At 33.3% G+C, this 25502-nt stretch overlaps 1 protein-coding gene across 1 annotated transcript; it reads left to right on the forward strand.

Annotated features, from left to right (window-relative positions):
- The first annotated feature begins 1196 nt into the window (after positions 1-1196).
- LOC123657821 (autophagy-related protein 16-1-like) lies at positions 1197-22374 on the forward strand. The gene is made up of 6 exons (XM_045593330.1): positions 1197-1311; positions 1868-2047; positions 3944-4028; positions 5727-5873; positions 13500-13632; positions 21812-22374. Exons 1-5 carry the CDS (start codon positions 1221-1223, stop codon positions 13591-13593), a joined length of 597 nt encoding a protein of 198 aa, XP_045449286.1. The 5' UTR covers positions 1197-1220; the 3' UTR covers positions 13594-13632; positions 21812-22374.
- Positions 22375-25502: the final 3128 nt, after the last annotated feature.

A 25502-nucleotide genomic window follows, 5' to 3' on the forward strand; every position in this document is an offset into this window, starting at 1 on the left:
CGCTAGTGTTCAGCATAAATCCACAAACAATAATTATGGCACAGAGTTAAATTGCATAACATTACGACCTCATATTACGAGCTGTTATATATTACGTGATATATGACTGCATCGTCACTCGAACGGTATATTGTATAATTAATCGATAGTTTAAATGCAAATATGTTTGCGTCGATCGTTTCGTGCGACGTCAATATAGCACAGGAGGTTACTTGAGGATCACGAAGCCGTAAAGAGACGATAATCATCGTAGAGACAGTTCCTTCGTGTAAATTGTTATCAGGTGTCTGGCGGTAGCTGGCGCCTTGAAGTACGCAGACGAACTTTTGTTGATCTTTTTTGTTTATTACTTTTTATAAAATGCGAAAAGTTTTATTTCGATCGTTCTAAAAGATAATGTTTCAAAGTAATTTATGACACTTCTTCTTAGCTTCTTCTTCTTTCCTCACTTCAGCCTATGGCAGTCCACTGCTGGACATAGGCCTGCCCAAGTTCGCGCCAGACATCCCGGTTTTCCACAATCCTCATCCAGCCTACACCGGCAATCTTACGTAGGCCGTCGTTCCAACGGGCCGGAGGACGTCCCACACTGCGTTTGCCAAGACGCGGTCTCCACTCCAGGACCCGTCTACTTCAACGGCCATCAGTCCTGCGACACAGATGACCAGCCCACTGCCACTTCAACTTGCTAATTCTGTGGGCTATGTCGGTTACTTTCGTTCTCTCGAGGATAGTCTCATTTCTAATCCTATCTTTGAGAGAAACCCCAAGCATAGCCTGTTCTTTTGCACGTTGAGCGACTTTAAACTTGTGGACCAGTCCCTTCGTCAGTGTCCACGTCTCGACTTCGTATGTTAACACAGGCAGGACGCATTTCTCATTCATTACATCTTCTTCTTTAGCTTTACATATAATGAAATTTAAAAAAATGTGTTATATACGAATACCTAAATATAATTTATTTTTACGTTTATCGAAAAGCTTGCATGAATTTATATTATTAAATTATATAGTTTATATTATGAATTTGAATATGTATAAAACATCAAGTTAAAATAGTTAAAGTATTTTGTAACTGTTTAACATATAAATGTTTACAAATATTCTCGTTTAACATTAACATTATTAACTATTGTTAAAGTAAATAATAAAAAAACTTAAACGAAAACTAAACGTTCCATTGTTTACAGCACACTCTGACCGGCCACAGTGGGAAAGTGATGGCGGCTAAATTCCTCGGCGAACCAACTAAAGTAATCACTGGCAGCCATGACCGAACATTAAAAATTTGGGATCTTAGAAGTAGAATGTGTGAGTAATTAATCACGCCATAATCAATACGTCCATCATATTCAATGGTTAAGTTGCATTTAAATAATTTTATAAATGAAAGTAAATCGAGAAATTATATTATTGGAAAAAAAATGTTAGTTAATATATTAAAAAGCTCACTACTTAAACAATGAGTAATATGTTTTTTTTTTTTTAATTAACTTGAAAGGTCAAGTCACAAAGTCTTAGCGCAATTTACTTAATCGTTGGTAACAAATACTACGCCTAATTAATTTCCAACATCAGATAATTAACTAATTAATTACTGCGGTAGTTTATCCAATTTAGTATCTAATCTTAATTTAAATCTTCTTTAATCATTCGGTGATCACTTTAACGAGATACTGGGCACAGTCCCTCTTTACTGATCAGTAAATTATCCTAATTCAACTAAGAATAGTAATTGAGACACCAACACGCGATTATTCTTACGTTATTTCTTTCCGCTACTTTGTAGACCATACGTTTCATAACATGTTTATGATAAGCGGTAACAGATAGTTCACATACTTTCATGGTATATTTTTGTTCGTAGGCACAGAAACAAAGTTTGCAGGATCATCTTGCAACGACCTCGTCACATCGGACGGGGCGGGTTCCACGATCATTTCAGGGCACTTCGACAAACGAATACGTTTCTGGGACATACGTACGGAAATGTCGGCCAATCATATCATGCTCCAGGGCAAGGTCACATCGCTGGATTTGAGCAGAGGTAAGCACATTACAATCACTCCTATCGATCGCTGCGAGCTAATCGAACGATCGCCGGCGCATTCATCTACATAGATGAATTTACATTACACGAAAACGGTTACAAACATTGCGATAAAAAACACTCGTCAATTAACGAACTATAGTACGAAAGTAATATTAACAGATAATTGAATGCACAGTGTATTAGTATCGGTATTCGTGTCAGCATAAATACGTGACGAGTATGCGATGCCCATTTCCGTTACGCGTGTCTCGATCAATCCCTTTTTTGTCAGTAACGGTTCGTCCGGCTCACGAAACAGTGAGATTGATACCTTCAATCGAAACGTCGGGACATCGCTGCCTATAGAAGTGATTAAATCACGTCGATTTCTTCGTCAGCCTCCTCGATGAACAAATCAATGGGGAAACTATTCACAGTTAGGTGTCGCGCACGATCTAAATCAGCAGCACTTGAGACGACACTCAAACGTGCAGTATTGTGTCACTGAGATACCTTCGTGATGAAAAGCTACTTTAATAATAATTTTCCAATATCAAAATTCCGTAAAGGACATAGTGATAAATAAGAACAATTTTTTGAATTAAATATATATTTAAAGTAATTTATAAAAAAATGACCTCAAGGTCCGATAGATATAAAACTTAATTTTATAAGTATGTATCAACTATGTATATTTTCGATCATGATGCACAAAATAAATTTCTTGAATTAAACTTCTTTCGTATAATTTTGCAATCAGTCTTGCATCTTAATGATGAATATATTTTTGTGTCCGTTACACTGATTATACTATATGACAACATTGACGGGCGAACGAAACGAGTAGGTGACAAGACAAGCCAAAAATACCATATCTTTACATAACGGACTCGGTCTTCATTATTCTTTGCTGAGTTTTGAATATTACGTCCTAAAAATATTATTTAAACAGCCGTCGTTAAACTTTAGACAGTTACTAACTTTTGTCCGCGACTTACACAGTGTCAAATTATAAAGTTGGTATGATAGTTATTACATGATATCAGTTTATTAAGATGAAATACGCACAATTTTTTAGGTTAGACCTCCAGGAATAAAGTAGTAAAAAATATTTTTTGTCTTAATTTCGTAGTAATAAAATTAACTCAATAAATATTGTCGTAGTTTATATGATTTTTTTCATAAAACAAAACTACTCTTTGCAAAGTTTATTTCACAGCAATGAAAGATAAGGTATCAAAGTTTTACGTACCAAAATTCTTTTAACCAATAAGTACAAAAATGTAATAGGTTTTTCACAGTCACGACTTTCCTGTAAAGTCCGTCCGCTACTCAGAGGGTATAGGATCATCGTACTTGTAACGTAACTTTCTCAACCCGCTTGACAACAGATTCAACTAGTTTCAATTGAGATGAACTTAAGGTTTTTTCGTTACACATTAAAATTACGTCCTCCGGTGCACTCACACAACGGTTTGACCGCGGAATCTCAAAACTCGTAAAACAAATTGCTCACTGACTTTTACTGAGCTTTTTGTCATGGCTTAGTGTAAAATGAAAATTACAGTAACTGACCGTTATTATAATAAGCAGTTTAACTTTTTATATTGTAGTATATTGCTTAAATTTCACACTTCATTATGTGATATTAAGACCAATGTGATTAATATTAACACAATTGACTACTTACCTACTTTTTTTTAATCTTGATATCAATACATTTCCAAGGAATTCGTAATTTTTTCATATTTTTTAATGTGGCAATAGTATATTATTGTATAAATAAAACCTTTTATGCTAAGCCTTGACGGTAAACGTCATATGAGAGTTATTAATGTGATGGCTATTAAAACTAAACAAGTTGTCTGTATCAGTTTTTGTTAAGGCTAATTTTAAATAACTTATTTACAGATAGTAATTACTTATTGGCGTGTGTCCGAGACGATACTATACAGCTCATTGATTTACGGATGAACACTATCGTACGGTCGTTCAGGTAAGAGTATTTAATAGTTTTAATTTTAGTTACACAAAAATGCGTGTAAGAAAGACCAAATGAAAAAAGGAAACCCCTAATAACATTGAAACGTTTGAAATATAACCCATCTTCTTAAATTATAGCTAAGAACAATCACAATGACGTCAGATTTCAAACAAAAGAAAACCGCATCATAATTGTTTTTAGATCGATCGTTTAGGAGCTACAATAATAATAATAATAAAATAAAATAAAAATAAAAAAATAAAAAAGCCTTTATTTGACCATGCTATACAACTTGTACAAGAGAAACTATTATTAATATATTATTATAAAGTTTTACTAGTTGCTTATAATTATTTACTTTTACTTATACTAAATTACTTAGGTTAAACAAGGTCCCCAGGTTGGGTAAAGGCCTCCTCCAATAAATAATAATAATTAATACTTTTTATTGTACACCACAAGGAAACATTACAAAAAAAGTGATACATGCAAAGAAAGATGTACAAAGGCGGTCTTATCGCTAAGAGCGATTTCTTCCAGACATCCTTTGGGTATAAGACATAGCGAAGAAAAAGAGAAGCGGTAGAGAAGTGTACAATGTCTCAGACATAGTCAACCTTGTAACCCCTTTTTGTGTCGGGGGTTAAAAATGGTATTGACACAATAGAACAGAAGCTACTTTTACTAAAGTAGTCGACCGAGTCAATCATATTCATTTAAAAGGTGAAAATGGCAGCTATAATTCATTTTTATTACTTTGTGATGTTTTTATAAAAATCAAACATTTGTTTGGATTTTTTTTTATTTGAATTGTGTAAAATAATTATTTTTGTATGTATTTAAGTATATTTCAATTTATACTTAGTTACAAATTTGTCTTTATCAGTTTTTTATCTTTTACATCTACTTTAAGACCATTTCTTACACGTCTTAAAGTCGAGTGATAGATAAGTCCACCTTCTATTTAGCAAAGTTTGTGTAGTCATGTAATAAAGTGAAATAACTTAAAATATCAGAACTAAAAAGTAAATTTGACATGAAAAAAAAACGGACAACAAAGTAAATGCCTTCCATTCAAGTATAATCACAAAAAGAAATATCTTGCGTCTTTTGTTTATACTCATACCAACGGACCTCCCCAGGACACTCAGAGTCAATGGCCCTTTAACTCGCACAAGATCTGGGCATCTAAACCACATCTAATGCACACATGAACCGAACCCGCGACCGTTGTCGCAGAAACCAGTTACAGTGACGAATCGGTCGTCGGCGTTTTGTGTGTGTAATTACACTTTTTAGGGTTCAACGTTAAGAAGACGCCAATGAAATCTAATTTTCATTCACTGCCTGATTTTTCTATGTAATTGTAATAGGCTTTTATTTTTTTAATTGGCACAATATATAATTTAATAAAACCTGTAAGAAAATACATAAGCTTTATGTGTTGTTTCGTTGTGATACGTATACTCGAATAACAACCGGAGGAGCGTCTAAACACCGTGGGTCTCGGATTCGCTTCTCCATTGTTATTAATATTTGTTTTGTGGTTTGGATGAATATTTTTGTAATTCTCTGGATTGTTATCATAGGTCTCGTATTTCATCGATGTTTTTAGTTCAATATTAAAACTATTCATGTCCTTGTCCGACTCGCACTTGACCGTATTTTTTACTAATGTAAAAAAAATTAAAAGTCTCATATTTTTCGCAGTCACGAGTCGTTTAAGGTGGGTTGCGACTGGTCGAGAGCAGCTTTCGGACCAATGGGAAGGCTTTTGGCCGTAGGCGCAGCCGACGGCGCCGCGTACGTCTGGAACACGCATTCGGGAAGACTGGAAGCTATTTTAAAAGACCATTCGTAAGTTCAAGCATTTATATAATACACTTATAACACAAAAGTAATCATCGAGTAATAACTTCGAACATTTCCTATTTTTTGATTGAATTAATTACGATCGTATAATATAATTTGTATAATCACAATAATCACACACCTACGCTAATTATTTATGTTAATATTTGTACTAGAATTTTTATGTTAAATATGATACACGTAACCGCTAAAATATTTGTTATTTCATTCTCCAAGTCTGGTTTCAGAGATGTTTTACTTAATGTGCATTTAAACATAACGCAAATAGCGTTTAGAACATATAATAATTATCTGTTTACAGTTGCAACAGACTGTACTAGTGCTGTTATGTATACACTATCTGTAGTGAACCTATTAGTTGACATGAATATATTTCTTTAAACAAATAGCCGTGTCTTGTAATGTTTACATTTATATATTACGGAGACTCGAGTACTCAGATACGGTAATAAATGAAAAATACATACTAGTATGTTATTCTGTTTGAATTCAGTTCAAATTAAATGTTTTTTTTTTTTTTAATATATAACTGACTAATTAGCTGACCCGACTTACGTTATTCTGTATTGCGAACCGTCAAAACTTTCTGAAATTTTCCAATTTAATGCGTAGTTTTCTTTATTTTTCATCCAAGAACAAACTACTACAAAGTGTTAGAAAACTTTCAAAAACATAGACGAATGAAATCGTTAAAATTGTCCTGAAATTATGTCGTGGGCAAGGAGAACATCATTATGTACATAACGAATTATATAAGTGACATTTTCTATTTTAATGATGATATTGTCTTCTACATTTTACTGAACAATTAATACGTGTGTATCTATCTGAAAAAAAAACATTTCACAAAGTTGTGTTGAACAATGGTAAAGGTGTCAGTTCGTAACTTTCTTTAAATAGCTTACAGTAATACTTAGATAGAAAATAAAATGAGAACACAAGTATTGGTAAAAAATAATTAAGTTTATCGATCTGGAAACTCTATTTCATTACTATTTATTTTTTACTAATTTTTTATCATAGTAAAGATAAATTTTTAATGTATTTTATTACTACAGCGTCTAAAATATTGATCCCAATCGTGTAATTGTGAGTTAGATCAAAGTAGTACTTTATTACCTTAATAACTTTTTCTCTAACACATTAATCCTTTAAGGTAAGGACAACTTAAATCTTAATAAACTTCTCAGCTACGAGCGCAACTGATAATCCAACTACTTATAAAGAACGGATGTCAGCTACAAGTATCTTTATCTCGAGTCTTAGAAACAAAATGCGAACCGGCCGAGCTTAACCTTTTTTTTTTTTAAATTATTAATCTAAGACTAATGTCGAAGAAATTAAGCTCATTCATAAATATCTAATCACACGTCAGATTCTCTAATGAAAATTATAATGCCGTGTAGGAATTTCTAATTTTAAAATTTAACACGGAACTATTTTATGCAGGGTAATGGTCTATGACTAGGTTGAAAAATAGAAAATTTTACATTAAAAAAAAGTCACTTGTATTTCGTTGACGATTATAAACGCCTACGCCTAAATATATGTGGTCTGGCGAACAAAAAACGTAACTTGTTCTGATGCTCAAACCGAGTCCTGTCCCGGATTGCCCTTTTGACATGTAATAATGTTTCAGCGAGCACATTTCCGACCTTGAATTTAAAACTAGAATTGTCTTGCTCGTGACATCGTTTAGCTGTAACATTTCGCATGGACAATTGAAATCGTGAGGTCAACATTGGCCCGGGCTGTCTTACAACTGCAAATTTCTCTTTCCCACAAAACGTACCACCGGTGGCCGTGTTCATTCGGCGCTAAACACACCCCTGATTTATGCACTTGGAAATTTTATTGCCGCCATCCGAATTGATCTCCTTCATGTCAAATTTATCTACCTTCTGAAATGTACTAGCACGTAACAATTTATCATAATGCGTGCAGAGTTTCAAGTAGAAAATCTTTTCTCGATCAAGTTTCTAGGATACGTTTGACACACCATCTTAGTCAGGAGATAATAGCTTATCTTGGTATAGAAACATTTTTATATTTCCATAATTTCACCGTTATTTACGTATCTTTGGGCGCGCCTAAATTTGAATTGCTAATTTATTAGTAATGGATTGATTAGAAAAATAATATAAATTCTAATAGATTATTATCTTCCCAAAAAAAAAGTGTTGATACTTTTTTACAATTCAATCGATAACTTATCGAATATATCGCAATGACGTTGATAAATATTTAAACCTAATATCGTATATAAAAATAATTGCGTTGTTGATGGCAAAATTTTATTGATTTTATATTTAAAAATTGAAATTGAACATTTTCTTCGGAAATATTTTGCTTAGTAATCCAGACCTCGTATGTTAAACTAAGCGGTTATACTGCACGCTCATCGCTGCGTCAAGTCTAATTCAATTTTAAACAAACATTGCTACAATTTTCATAACTCCTTGTACCGTTTGGACATAAATTTAAATATTATCTACCTTGATGGAAATCAATTTGAATAGAACAATTTCGAATTAGAGTGAGATGAACAATAAAGATTGCTCGCCTTTTGGCTCGGCTATTGTTCCGCGTTTCATAAGCGCATAACCGAGAACATAAAATGGTTTTACGTCCCAGGTCCAAGTTCAAGATAGAGTCTAATATTTATCTAGATACATTCATTAGTATTTTTGTCGTATGATTAACAGTAGTTCGTGGCGCTCCGTTACATAATAGTGATCGCTATCATTTCATAACAAATTGGATGCATGCCGCTAGGTAGTTTCAACATTTGTTAATAATAATTCATAAAATTGTTGTAGAACTTGCTACTAAAAAGAGTTAACATTTTATCAAGTGATTCAATAATTTCTAAAAAAATCTTATAAAACTTATCTCACGTCAAGCAAAAAGTTATGTCTAATAAAACTCACTAACCTGCCTCTATTAACGGCACACTTTAGAATGATTATAATCTAAATAGAACATTTGTCAATTTTTTTATTTTGATGACTTAAATGAAAAAGCTATAAAACATTATTTATTCTTTGAAGCATTACATGCTATTTAATTTAATTACAATGTTAAAGAAAGCTTATTCGAGTGCGGAAAAGGTCATAAGTTCACAACCGAGCGGGCTTTGAATTTCAGTTCGTTTGATCGAAGTCGGAGTGATGGCGTCCGACGTTTCCGGACATGTACAATAGAGCAGCAATGTCAGTGTGATGGTCGTGCAGCATTTAAATGTTATCTTTGTAATACTCGCTCCGTCCTGTCCGCACGCAACATGCGGCCACAAAATCAACGGGAACATATGCGACACGCACTTAGCGTTGTCTTTACGAACATTATGATATATTGCGGTGCCCTGACGCCTTATCGCCGATTTGTATCACAGAAGATAGCGAGCTGCCTCCCGGTAAAATTATTATAAAACATAATAGTTACAAGACATCGATAAAGAGAGATGTACGCTCCGGCCGAGATGTGGGACAGGGATTTAGCGTTACTTTAAAGGTTAAACGCGCCGTTATCGAGCTTTATTGATATTCATTATTATTAAGCTCCTAAATATTCTTATTATTTATGATTATAATTTATGTTTTAAGTGGTGTATTTAATCTTATTTTATTATGGATATGAGAAAGTTTGTAATGACCGATAATCAAACTTTATATCGTTTTGTTCGTGATTGTAACACAAAATGTAATCAATAAGTCTCTGACGCGCGGCTGTACGACAATAAGTATCTCGTTGAGTATATTAAAGTCAAATATTAAAACGCTATAATCTCTGAGTACCTACATCGCGGTGCAATTAACGACTCGTAGTGATGTAGAGCTCCTTTCTGCTTGATCTTAGAGATAAGTATGATCTCGCGTGCCGCGAGCTTGACTCATATTATTATTTCCCCGGCAATTTGATTTCATCTAGTCTTTAATGAAATAAATATTAGATTGATATTAGATTGATATTTGTTTAAAAGACCGAAATTAATTTAACGTAAGAATTGTGATTGCTATAAGAATAAGAGCTTACTGATAAGAATGTAAATTTATGTTTAAATAGATGCAAAAAAACGAGTAAACCGTTACTTCTTTAATAGTTTATAAATAGCGTCGAAATATTTAAGAGTCCTTAGCGCCGTCGCCTGTAAATATTATTTAGATTAAAAAAGCTCCTAACATCCTGTTGACATAAAATAAACCTGATTTTTATTCCATTACTATTATCACTCATTCAAATTGTTTATCATTAGACTACTTTAAATTTTTCTAAATAGCCTTTTAGTAGATAAAAATCATTTATTTTATTTAATAATATCGTATAGAATTTTTATCGTCACTTTGGTATAAATGTAAAATGATATCTCTGGCGACTGACGTCGCATAACCTGCCATTACTTACGTGTGAAACTTATCGATTTAAATTATCCCACATATATTTCTAAGCACTACTTTGTAACTATTAACCCGCTGTTAAGAAGTTCCCGCAGTAAATTCGAACACTTCGGATAGAAGTAATGTCCCGTGCGTGCTTACATAACTTCGTAAGTCGTGAACTATGTGAAATTCCTATACCGCTACGATATCTTGTTAGTATCGAACCAACTAGATAAAATTAATTATAAAAAAGAATTTGAAAAACTTCTAGATACACTATAATCGCATAGATATTTTTAAGCTTTTTTTAAATCGTTTATTTTTAATCATTTTTTAATCATTTCTTATGCAAACGATACATTTTTTTTCAAATCCCATAAAAAGCGTTTTTTTTTATTTATTATTATTAGTACAAAAGGTTAATAAGCACAAAATCTTTTAACGATTAAACGGGAAACGGGTGGGAGCGACGAACTATTTCGACCGCGGAGGCAGGGTAAAAAATACAAACGTCCTAAATTAGCATAGTGTTGTTAAATCGTTATTGGTTATAAATTTAATTAAATGCGACAATGATACAGTTATCCTACCGAATTGTAACAATCATCCCGAGCGGTACTGCCGCAGCTAGTTAATGTATATAAGTCAGTGTAAACGCGATGCAAGCTTTTTGTGGAGGCAAGGCTATCGACCGCCGCGAATAGATTCTTGAAATTGCTTTATTGGGTAACCTGTTTCCGAACATAGTAGGCGTGTAATGCGGTTATGAATCAAAACGTGACTCGGATAAAATACAAATTCTATATATACGAACGCAATATGAAGTTGATTGGACGCCGCTAAATACATTTCCATGTGTCATAAATTAATCTAATCGTAACCACTACTTCTACCGGTATATGTTCATTTTTAATATTCATAGATAAAATGATTTATCTCTTGTTTATAACATTCGCCCTACCATTAGGCTGTATAAATCCGTTAATCGAAAAAAATCGTACCTACACAATTTTATAAACGTTAATTAAGCTTAGAAATTATAAAATTTTATACTTCTTCAAGTTAATGTAAGATTAAAATATTAAAAAAGAAAAGATAATTGTGAACTGTTATTTTCATGGTCATCTCGTTAGTTGTTCAAAATACATGAAATATTATAACCCTTTTTGTTGCGTATGCATTTCAAGCAACAATTGTATGGTCTCGGGCTATGTATTTACGTCGCTTCCTACTCCCATATTCGATATTCGAACTCGTTAAACGCAACCAGTAGCGGTATGTGTAAACGAACCAAGCAAATCTCACTCTAATTCTTGTTTATGAAGCCTTAACCCGTATAAAATAGTGAACGGGCTTCCGACAATCAAGTCAAAACCGAACCACCTATGCTGATTAACTTCTAATACGCTATACATAAATTAAATGTATATATTTACATTACACGACCAAACAACGTATGATGTTAAATTAAAAAACAATCTTGGTCCGTCTGAATGGTTCCTTTGCGTTAATAAAACGATAAGTGTCTTCTAAGTACTGCTGACACAATTTCCCGTGCCGACACAATATTTTGTAATATAAGGTCTTATAACGTGAGATACCGTTCATAGTCACCTTTCTTATTCTGAGAAGTGTAACGGTCGAGCCGAGTCCGGTGTCAAATGCACCAGTTTTAGCTATAAAACAGATTTCCTTCTGCTATCACTTTATGACCCATCGACCTGAGATGTTGTCGAAACTGGTATTTTATGTTTGATGTATTTGATTGCGCTAAAGCTTTTGAAGCGTCTGGAGTCCGTAGTTCACTAGCATCACGAGAGTAATCCATAAAAAACCTCCTTTTACGTGTTGATACAAAATAAATTTTACACAATTCTGTAACGAAAGTCACGGCCATGATAAAACCCATTCGTTTTCAGTCGTGAGGCGGAGTTAGGAAGATATTTCGCACCGAACCATTACTTGGCGCTAAGTCGACACTGGAAATGTCAAAGCTCATATATTTGACGATTTCACGAACTCTCTCGAAGCGAATGCTAAGTGCCATTTATCCATATCAGTATTGAGGATGCCATTCCTAGCATTTGACCTAGACTTCTTTGAACTCACATTTCCGTTTTCGTAACGAAGTCATATTTATTTTCCTTTTTACGTATACGAGTAGAATATTTATTTACAAATATACACTACGGTTTTCACAATTACTTTTCTTATAGTATTGAAATGCAAATATAAAATATATAACAGTAATATTAAAAAAAATAAAACAGGGTTTTTGTGAAAATATTTTTACGATTTTTAAATTATGCAACTTTATAAGAGCCGTTAGTGTTAAGACCATAAATCGGATTCAACATAGTAACTTATTATATATGAAAATTGAAATTTCTCTTAACATCAATCAAAATATTGAATAATATTAATAACGTTTTTATTACTTTTATGTTAAGCCTATTAATTTAAAATAAATCTAAAATTCTGGAACGCCGAAACAATTTACAACAAATTCTAGATCTTTAAATATATCAAAATCTTGTGATTAATGAACACCATTACCTATTAATATTAATTAATTTTGCGAACCAGACATGTATATCGTTAATCACTTATATTAACGACTACCCATCTGAATATGTAAGTTTATAGAAGACAATATCCTTACATTAAGTTAAATAAAAAAATTGCGATCAAGGGCTTAAACAACGGCCAAAGGGATATAAAGAGTAGTTTATTTGTAATTAAGAGTAATATAACTCGAAAACCTTTGGGTTTAAAATAAGAGTACATATCTTTTAAATTAGCTCACATATTCTATTGCAGATAATAATCTGCCAAACATCCATGTATACATCGTGTACCTGCCTATTAATATTCATAATCTGAACATTGATGTTTTTGACGTACTAAAAATAGTGTTGAATTTAATCAATAGCATATTTTTTCTCTCTGTTTTAATTATATGTATGTATAAAACAACTAAAGTACACAGCAGGCAATATTCTCCTCAAAATGTGGAGCAGCCTGACTGACACAAGCAGTTGCTGTGGTGAGTAAGGTGACCAGAGTTCCTGAAGGAAGTTCCTAGTGCTGCAGACGTCTATAAGTGAATTCTAAACTATAATCATATAATAATATAATGAGCGTTACGCTTATTTGCCAACCTAGAGTTATATTTAAAAAAAATACCAACAATTTCGTCTGTGACCTAATATTTTTATTAAATTTCCTACAGGTCAGCAGTAACGGCAGTATCGTGGCACCCTCAATCCGGTCTATTGGCATCAGTGGACAGAAGCAAGCGGGCGGTGATCTGGGGAGATTTGTGACACGCCTGGGATTACGTCCCTCTCCAAACGACTGTACAAGTAAACAATTCATATAATTATTTTCATTGAAACAAATAACGATTACAATTTTTATAATACTGTTATATAAATTTTACTATGGGAAACCCGAATTACAATAAAATCCGTTACAGCAAAATAATGTTTGTGGAGAAATAAATTCTGATTGTAATTATACCGAAGATACGTTATCTTTTAGAACAGAAACCTAAAACTATTTCAAAAATCTACTTTAACGAATGTCATAAGGGTTTATTTAAACTTCATTCAACCCCATCTGCTTATCTTGCAATAAAACTACATACGTTATTAACCGCAGAGCCTATACGTAGGTAATTAACTTCAATTCTTATTAGGCCGAGTAGTACCTAGCTCTTACAGAAAACCGTCGTGTTATATTTAGCGGTTGGGACAGTAAGTAAGAGTTGTGGTACCCAATTGCCACCATTCTCTCCATTCTTGACTCTATCCTACATTTCTTCAGACGGAAAAAAAATATTTTTTTCCCTCTAGCATTGCAAATGTTTGTAAATAGCTTTAATCACTTACACTACATGACTCGCCTCCTCATTCATAGTTTTTTATACTTTTTAGGAAGTCATCAATCATCAGACTTAATCTAATATTAACTAGCGAAGTGTATAATTTACCTGAAAGTCAATGAATGAGTAAAAAATGTAAGTGAAAAACAAAACAAATTCATTTTCAGTCATCAATAACAGCTTTCACATGTCCATAGAATGTATAGCGTATTAGCCTAAAACTTTTATTAACGTATGAGCTATATGGACTATAAATATCATACACATCATTTTGTTCTATTTTACATTATAAATATTGTGTACGATATACGAAATATACACAAATGCACATATTTAATGTTATGGGAATGGAACTTCTGTGTCATAATATTTCAGATTGAATTATAATTTTAGAATAATGGCCAGACATGTTGTTATTAAATCTACAAAGCTGCTTTTATCAACAACGCCAAAGAGGCGTGCTACGAAAATTAGCTTTTGATGACCTCCGGTAATAGAGCTTAAGTAAATTAAAGTCGTTCAACAGTAACGAGATTAAATTTAATTATGTTGATAGTAAATAGCAGTAAAAGTTATAAATTTATAGTCGTACCCTTTCCTGCTATAATTTATAGTATACTAAAATTGTTGCACTAAAAATCAAATCATAAAAGGATGTGTTTATTAACTACAATCTAAAAACTATTGATTTTTTTCAAACCTTTTGATTTGCATAATAAAAAAAACGAAACCTTTTGTTAAAACGTTACGTAACGCTGACTCTACACGAAAATAAGAACAGAATTGACAGAATGAAAAAAAAAAACAATAAAATACTCTAATCAAGGCGTTTCAGCAATACATAGCTTATTTTATTTTAAGAAATATTTTTATGAAACTATAAAAAGTACATTGTACTCTTCAGCAGCACTTAGCTTAGCACTTCCAGCCGTCGAGGTCGCAGTTCGCAATGTTACGACGTCTAGACATGTTCTGATTTATTAACGTCCTTAATGCACTTGATAAGTGACATTCCTACGAATTCTAACGGAATACGTCGGTAATAAGAAGATATACTTTAATTTACAATCGCTAACCAAATTTAATATTAACCGAATTACCATCAAATGTAAATACAAAAAGAATCTACAATCCTAGATTCGTAATGATAGCGATTAATGACAAAAGAAAACTACACTAGGCTTTGTGGAGACTAAAACTATTCTTTTATTTTATATTGAACAAACTATTGTAATTAAAAATAATAACACGGCTGCGAGAAATGAATAGAATAGTTAATAAACACTGAATGGTAGAGTCTGACAGGCTTCGACCGCGCGGTAATTTGACGGTAATAGCTTGCCTGACCTAATCACCCAGGCATCCACCAATAATTCGACCATTAGCTATATGAAACTTTATTGTTAAAAATAAGTTTGGAATACCGTCAGACAATACAACGCCGCCGACAAGTGAAAGCGTGACTTTCGACTTTCGTTGGGTTTTTGTATAAGTGTATGTATGGGTTCGCGCCGCCGAACCATATTGTCTCGCGACATGAATTCGTTGAGTGGCTTTGACTAATGGACTGCAAATATTTGCTCCAGCTGCTCTTTAAATTCTAAATATAAAACTGCAATTTTCATAGTAAATAAGTATGTAGAGTAATTCTGTTACATTAATGTAGAAAGTACGATTAACTTAACACTTTTTCGACAATTCAAGTAACTTCTATCCTACTTTAAGTGTCTATTTTGGCTGATCCTATTAAAAATAAGGCTTACTGTCTCATATTTTATAATAACGGTTTTGCTGTTCTCAGTTTTATCTCAATTTTATTATAATGTTTCTAATAAATTAGTCTAAACTAGAATGGTTATTATCATACCATGTTAAACAACAAATGTGCATAATATTTTTAGAATTAATGATCATTTAAATAACATTTTACACCTTTAATTCAGTAGCAGTTTTGACACATTATTTTGATCTAAATTTAATTTATTATTTGTGTATTTGTGTAGCCAATCTGTGATTTTATACTATTTTGCAGTTCATCGGATTTTTTCTTCATTAATATTATCCTGGAGTTATTTATTTCTTTATTAAAATTCCAATGTTTATAACTTTATAGTAGTCAATCTATTACCAACGGTATATAGATATGATTTTCAAATACATGCCAGTTTTCGTCTTGATGAGCTTTGATGATGTTTCTTTAGCACTATTGCGTCAACTGTAAATTCATAAATTCTGCTGGAATAAATCTTAAGACCAGTGTCTATTGTCTTCTTCTTCTTCTTCAGGTTAAAATGGCTTTCAGTAGTGCCAAATGAGCACAGATGATTTCGCCAATGTCACGTAGAAATAGTGTCTATTGTATTGATGTTTAGTTAGGATGTCTAAAAGCTATTACTTATTTATCAGTTGTCTTGCGAACGAATCTAATGATTAAGTTTTGTTTTTTATTAGAAAATCATTAACGAAGTTGATGTAACTATTTGTCTAGAGCCGCTACGTTCCTTACGTGGTATGAATATTAAATAACAACTTACAACAAGTACCATGAACTCTTTAAAACTCGCTATACCCCTGCTAGCTTTCACTCGATTGAATTACTTACCAACCGGCAAACTATTTTAATAAAAAAAAATGTATATAAAATTCAATAGCTTACGAATTTGTATCCACGTGATCTTTATTGTATTTTTATTATTGTCGTACTGACCCACTTTCGTTTCTTTTAGCATTTTCGTCTGCGTTTTGCCGGTTTAGTCTGGTCATTTTTAATTTATTTTTAAAGCTAATTAATAAAAAACAAAATATATTTGAATATTTTTGTTAAATATTTATAATTGATCTTTTATTTTAATTTAGTATATAAAAAAGCTATATAAACGGGGAAAATCTAAACCATCTTCGCTTCGCAGATGATATCGTCATATTAGCCGAAAACCAAAAACAGTTGTTACACATGCTCGAGACTCTAGATTTGTAAAGCAGAAAGTGTGGCTTGGAGATGAACCCTGAAAAAACATGTATAATTTCTAATGGAGAACACGCTAAAGTTGTGATACATGGGAAAACTATCAAGTACGTTGACAACTACGTGTACCTAGGGCAGAGTATATCCTTCAAAGGGCTCTACAACGATGAAATAGAAAGAAGAATCAAAAAAGCTTGGGCGTCGTACTGGTCACTTAAACATATTTTCAAATCACAAATTGACATTGAACTGAAAAAGAAAGCAATTGACTCGGTAGCGACGCCGACTCTGCTTTACGGCTGCTAGACATGGCAGATAACTAAAGAAAATATGAACATGATACAGGTTACCCAAAGAGCAATGGAAAGGAGCATGCTAGGCCTAAAACTTAAGGATAAAATAAAAAACGAGACTATTCGATCAAAAACAAAAATAATTGACGTGTTAAAACTGGCATGTCTTCTTAAATGGCGGTGGGGCGGGCATATTGCGAGATGCACTGATGGGCAGAAAAATCCATTGGACCCTCGAAACAAGCGCAGGCTGAGAGGTCGGCCGCAGCGGCGCTGACGCGACGACCTCACCGAGGCGGCGGGGACCACCTGGACGAGATTGGCGAGAGATCGTATTACATGGAGAAGGATGGTGGAGGCCTTTGCCCAAAAATGGGCGTACCAATCACACACAAAATGACGAACACAAACATTGACCACAGTAAAATGACATTTATATTACTGATAGTTATGATTACTATTATTATAAACATTTTAATATCATATCAAAATATTTAATTATTGAAATTATTACTGTTATTATACTTATTGATGACATGCATGCAAATGGACTATGGTAAGATTGGAAATAAAGGCTATATTATATTATTATTATTATTATATAAAAAAGCTTGCTTCGAATATAATACTGTTAATCTGTGTTATCGATATTTTATGGAATGTCGTCTATAGTGTGCTTGGAATGTTCTGACATTATATGAAATATACTCTCTTCTTTGACTTGCATTCATATACATAATTATGGTATATGGTATAACCTACAGGTAGTTTATGTATTAAATATTTAAGGCTTCCTAATAATTACCAAATATGTTTTAAAAAACCATTTTACAAACATTATTCATTTTGTCAAAAGATATTCATTACATCGTTTTGTCAATAGATGTTTTAATATTTTATGACATGTTGGTGCATTGGTCACAGCAACTAGCTTCAGCGTTAGCGACCGCGAGCTCGATCCCCGCATATGTATTGGTCGCAGTAAATATGGGTCGTACAGATGTTTGTCGTGATCTGGGCGTTTGTTTGAATTTGACATAGCATTGACATCCTATTGGGGGTCGTAGAGTTTGAAACGTTTATTTATTTATTTCAATTTCTAAATCACCAGATCACTTAATGGCAATATTAGTTTTGTTATCGTTTAGACATATTAATAGTTAGGCCTACTACTACTATGATTATGAATAAATTTCTCAAACATCAAAAAAAACTAGTGCCTTTTTAAGTATTAAAATTAGTTTAAAAAATATGTAATATTTACTATTTAAATCACTTTTTACTTATGAACATTTATAGTATAATGCGACAAAGGCTTATAATTCAAAATAAAATATTCTATCACAATAACAAGATAACATCTAATTAAACTACGCTACTGTAAACAAAAACTGTATTATGATGTCAAAAACGACCTCCAGCGCCTCTCACTGTGTACCGTTGCTCCGGCGGTGACCAACGTTTCGGCGTAATGACCCCTCCGACGACGCGTTCTGATATTAATCTGTACGGAGTCGATAAGGTAACTACATTCTACCTTCACTGTCACCAATCCATCAGCTCGATTAACAAATAACACGTCATTAGTTAGGCCTAACTGGACTTCAAGCGAGGCCTAATGAATACGGTGAATCGCATCTAATGAAATTGCAGCTCTTTGACAGATGAGCAATGACTAGAGAACATTGGATCTTTGAAGCCGATTCTCTTTGAGAGCCACGTCTTAAATAGACTTATAAATTATAGTAATCCGATAAAGTAGAAAAATATTCAAATTTGTTATGAATGTTTCTTTTATATATTGCTATTGGATCAAAATGTAAATACAGCCATATTTCATATTCTTGTAAAAAGGAAATTTAAAAGGAGAGGCCAAGGCCACAGAAAGTCTAAAGATAATGCCATGATTTGTGGCTATAATCTGGTTTTTATTGGATAACCATTTAAATACATAAATCGGGGTTTTTTCATTTTACATAAATATTGCACTCGTTTACAAATAAAAATTAATAATATGAACAGCGTAACAACTTTTATTAGCGAGAGAGGACTATCATTAAAATACAAAGTTGCATTACAGTTCAATACTTTTTTTTCTTAAATTTAATACTGGCTTTTAGTACAATTGTAGAACTGTTACATTATAGATACAGTTGGACTGAACAAAAAAATATCGAGTGCAATGTAACATGAACTTCGAAGTCTACTAATGAGACTAAATTACCACAAATGATACACAGAAAAAAAATAAGATCACTCGATAAATGAAATTTCTTATACACCATGTCGCGTTTCTGCTACAATATTATATCATATATGACTGTCAAGATGGCAGTGACTGGCTTTTTGATTCTCGTTGACTAATTAAAATTATTTAAGGCTCTACTTATTATACATATCTATCGGTCAATCGCGTGTAATAGAGAAAGACGTCGCCAGATATCACACTCGAGGCGACAGTGATACCGCCCACTAATAGGTGTCCAATTTAATGATACCGTTTTGAAATAATTACATTTTTTGTTTGCTCACAAAGCCGGTAGTCCGCACGCAATGCAGAGCTGACCGAGGGCGGGGTAATAACTGTTATTAGCAAATCGCTATGAGAAATCGGCAACAATGAGCACGGAACACACTCATTGCCCGCGTCCCATTCATTTATTTCGTGTATTATCTTCCGTTTTCAAAATTCAGATCGAGATTTTTACGCTTATTAACATTAAATGGAACAATTTCGCCCCCAAGCAAAATTAGTGTATTATCATCATCAAATTATCTTCACGCATTTTGTGACCTATCATTTTGCCGTTAGGGTAATAATTCTAAGCACCGACTTTCATTATTTTATGGGTGAAAACAACTTTACACGAGCTCGATATATTGTATGATTTAAACGTTTATTGAGCTGGGAGACATAAAACACTCAGAGCAAAAGGAAAGAGACTATGCTTTAAAACTCCCCTGTATACAATAGATGCGAATATTTTAATTATTACTAACGATTTCCGTATATAGAGCATTGATATCAGGAGCCTTAGTAAATGTCGGCAGCGCGCTAACGAATGATATAAATCCAGAGCTCAGATTCGATTTGAAATAGTGCGGTGATATACAAATATATGAGAACAGTTAATAACGGTTACCATACATTAAATATATCAATTTATACATAGTTCACTTTGTTTGTTTTCATGTACTTTATACTTATGTACATCCTTTGAGAGATTTAACTGCGATATAGCATCGCTTTACTAATTAAATCTTTTCTGACATTTTTAGCTTAAGTATTAAAAAAAAATCTCCATTTAAATGCTATGAAATACAAAATTTGTGAAAATGATTGTTTGGTTCTCTAACACTTTGAAACTTACAATAAAGCAACTATCCCGAAATATCTCTTTCAAAAAGTTCTTCATATCTATACAAATAAAATTGAAGTGTCTGTTTGTAATATTAAACTAACCGCTACTAAGTGCATATGGATATATACACAATTTTTGTCTGTCTGTCTGTCTGTCGGTGTCTGTTTGTTCCGGCTAATCTCTGAAACGGCTGGACCGACTTTGACGGGAATTTCACTAACAGATAGCTGATGTAGTAAGGAGTAACTTGGGCTACTTTAATTTTAGAAATGTATTTATTTTATAAATCTGCAAACTGAATAATAACTTTTTGTTAAATTACACGCGAACGAAGTCGCGGGCACAGCTATCTTATGAAAATATGATAACTAGTGGTCGCCCAGATATCATTATTTAAATGAAAGTTTGAATATTATTAAGGTTTTGTTGTCAAAGGCTATAACTTCTATAAAAATAAACAATATATATATTAATATTATAAATAAATATATTATCATAAATAAAACAATATTCTTAACTATGCTCTTCCTAAAGTTAATTGTATACTTATGTTACGTACTTACAATTTCTTAAGTTACTAAATAGAGTTAATTAAAATGTATTTGCAACTTCTAGGAGGCAGTCAAGACATTATAGTTTTAAATTTAAATTAAGAATATGTACGATTTTTATTTTTGTGTACCCACACATTAGGAATACCTATAGGAATTATTATTAGGAATAAATTAGGTTTCGCTTAAACCGAAAATAAAAATCATCATATCAAAAATTTCGCTCTAGCGGGTACATCGTTCCATAGCTTAATTGGCTAGAGCGCCGACACGGTCAGTCGGAGACGCGGGTTCGAATCCCGCTGGAGCGATCAATTTTTGATATGATATTCAAAAATGTTTAAATTAAGAATAAAACTCATCGATGACCTGTTGATTGTGGTTAGGAAACGATGGAATTGTCATCTTTACTTTCTATATAAAATTAAAAAATAAGGATTTGTGAAGGAAAAATAGTTTTTTGACTAATTTTAAAAATTATTTCCAGGTTAGCAGTTCGAATGTCGAAGAGTCGGAGGGCGATGGCGCAGAGGTATTCGACTTCCTGCGCGGCATCACCACAGACATCCTTCACAGATTTGCTTAGACTAGTGGCGATGACTTTGAAACAAACTAGATTATATCGACTTTTACACATAATGCCGGGACGTCGACGGCTATTATTAAAGTGATATCGATCAAGGTAATTGGAAAAATATTATTCGTACTAATACGAATATGTATTTGATAATGAGAACTGATTGGTATTCAACAAAGGAAGAGGTGCTACGTTTATTATAATTTGTTTTTTTTTTTTTTTTTGTTTTATAATACTCTTGTGATGTTGCCAGTTGAGTTGCGTGTATTGATGTAAACGTTTTTTGCTATTAAGATTTTATCGAAATAATATATTAACATCATTCCTTTTAATGAACACGTAAAATATTTACAATGGTCTATTAATTAAGATAAATTAGGAATACGTACCAATGTACACGCTATGTTACATACGGAGCTCGAATTTTTTTAACTTGTTGTACACCTTCGAAAAATAAAAATGTCATAAATCAACATGTCTTAATTTAATGTATTGAGCACAGAAACGTGGGAATGTGTACCGAAAGTAAATAGTAGCGAGAAAGAGTTGTTAGATCCTATTTAGACAACCCTGATACGGGTACAATGCGGCGTCTTCAAATTTAGAGCACAATGAGCTATAAATTAAAAGGTGTCGTATTAGGTCTTGGAAAAAGTCTCTTCAGATTTTATATAGACATTTAAGGTAAGATTTTACAAATTTTATTTACATTAATTAAAACATGTATGTGTACGATAACTTGCCGCCATCTTGTAGATAATGACAGGATTCCGTAGCTATAGAAATTTTCTTCTGTTCTGACAGTCCTCTCTTGGTGTTAACTTTACACTACCTTTAGAATTCTGACCAGACCGAAACAGATGAAAATCTGAGGGTACAAAATCGAGGCTATATGGTGGATGTATTAAGACTTCCCAGTCGAACACTCAATTTTTGTTGATTGGCTAAAGACGTTAGTCGGACGTTGTCGTGACGAAAGACCACGCCCTTTCTATTAATCAAACCTGGTAACTTATTCTCAATTTCTTGCTTGTTTCATCAGCTGTTGACAGTAGAAATCCGATACGATGGTTTTGCCTGGCGGCAAAAGCTTATAATCCTGCTGGATGGAAAGCTAATTCCAATGGCACCATACACTCGACATCACTTTTGCCTCAGCCTGTAATATCCCTCTGCTGGGCACAGGCCTCTTTCCCCATATAGGAGAAGGATCAGAGCTTAATCCACCACGCTGCTCCAATGCGGGTTGGCGGATATATTCCCTACTACGAGTAAGGATCGCTATCAGGTGTACATGATAACAACCGGGACCGACGGCTTAACGTGCTCTCCGAGGCACGGTGGGGAGGCCCACTAGGACTGCACAAACACCGAGACCACGGCAAACACCTGTATGGCCAATACAAATGTTTGTCATGTGCGGGGATCGAACCCGCAACCGCCAGCGTAACAGGTACAATCCATGACTGTGACCTCTGCGCCAACGCGGCGTCAAATACTAAGAGTATTTGATGATTATAAACCCAAACTGCGTGACAGTTTATTGGCGGAATTAACGTTTGTCAACATATTATATTATAAATGAAATGTTTAGATGGTTCGATATCATTACGACTTAAGAGCCTAATAGGTTTCTTTCAGTGAGTATGAACTACAATATGAATTGTACCCATACATCGAGCTTTTTGTATAGCCAACTTTTTTCAAATGGATCAAAACTGTTTTATGGACAATCCACAGATCTTCAGCTATATCGCAACTACTCAAATGTCGATCTAGCGCCACCGTTTATCCCTAACTGAGAGACCAGAGTGAAATGAAGCTTGCTACTCTCACTGACACTGCATTAAGTCCATAAGCGTCTTTTTTTTTCGCAGCTTGTCTCGCATTTTCCTCCTTTTTAAGTAAAACTTTAAAATGTTCTTAAAATGTTTAAAATTTCTTCGTTAGATTTGCCCATTTTGGCGGCCAGAAAAACAAATGAAACGTGGCGAACTGATTTTTACTTTTTAATTTTGTTTTTAAAATGTCCCCTTTTTTGGTATCAAATCAAGCTAGTTACAAACAAAATAACCAAAAGATTTTATTGCAACTTTTAACTAGAAATTAGGAAAAGACTTTTCCCTCACCTATTATGTTGACAACGCGAGACGATATTTGTTTCAGCGGGATGCGTCACGAGCCACTTGTGTCGAGCTCTCATTACCACACAATGATAGGATACTTAATTCCCGCTACTATTTTCCAGTCTGCTACTGGACGCTAGACTCATATTTAAAACATTGGTTTATATCGTTTAGTTTAGGCTAAATTACTACCTGTTACTCTCTACTTTAGCAGTACATAATTGTAGTCATTTTGAAGTCCATTAAAGTTTTAATGTACAAATTATCTATATATACAGTATTTGCTACGATCTATTATAGTCTCGAAATAATCTAACTATATCCTCAAAACTATAGCGAATTTGTTTACTGACTGATCACTACCAAATTACCACTATCGCTGTATTGGTTTTGTTCTAGAAACGTATTTAATTTAATTGAACTCCCTATAACGAGGTTTTCATGATGTGCACGCATAGGGGCAGACTGAGAGACAATTTATTTTTTTCTAAATGTGGATTTGACCTCTATATTCATTCAACCTTTATATACTTTTTCTATATGGAGACAGAGGCCCAGCAGTAGGACATTACAGACTGAATCAAGTAGTTGTGATTTTACTACAATTGTTTACAGAATAATAACTTAACTTCTAGACGGTGTCATTTGTTATACTTACACCAAATATTGAAATAGAATTCCAATCAAAATGGTGAAAACCACGTTCAATTTCATGCGGACGGAAGAAAATTCGACAAAATATTGTTTAAAGACGTCTAGAGGCGTCTTAAAGAAATTCCTTCGTCTTTTTTATTATTTTTTTCCCCAAATATTTCTCATATACGAATACAGATTATTTTTATGGTATAGACAAAAAATATAAACATTAATTTTTAAATGTAAATGAGAACACTTCGACAAGGTCGTTCCAGGATTCAATGACACGAACTGCTACATAAAGTTTCCTGTTTTCATATTAAAATATTCTCATCTAGTTTTATAGCTCTAGCATCCGGATTTCATTACATTTCGTACATTGTACGAAACGCTACCTCTTATGAAGATTTTTTTTAAGATAATTGGGTTCAACGACACTATATGGTCATCTAGTAGAAAACATTCAAGAAGCATAAAGGAATTGCAGTTATCGATATCCTCGTTTGTCTACGAGATGTTTTCTCACACCGCGGGCGACACATCCGTAATCCTGTGACGCATGTCTTGACTATCGCGCTTGCCGACGGTTTTCAGACATTTTTACGTTATTTTTTTCGCGACATTTTAATGACTCTTTTTCTATAATAATATTTCCACATGTAATTTCGAGTGTAACAGGCAGCTTAATAACCCAAAACTGCTGTGACAAAGACGGTTGGAATTCGATCAAAAAACATAAACCGTTGCTGCTCAAATTATGCTTCGTCAACTTCGTCTCGGTTAACGTCTAGTCCGCGTGGAATAGGAAAATGGCGCCTTGTCTCTCTACGGTAAAAATA

Source organism: Melitaea cinxia, chromosome 11 (genome assembly GCF_905220565.1).
Source record: "Melitaea cinxia chromosome 11, ilMelCinx1.1, whole genome shotgun sequence".
NCBI classification, from domain to species: domain Eukaryota; kingdom Metazoa; phylum Arthropoda; class Insecta; order Lepidoptera; family Nymphalidae; genus Melitaea; species Melitaea cinxia.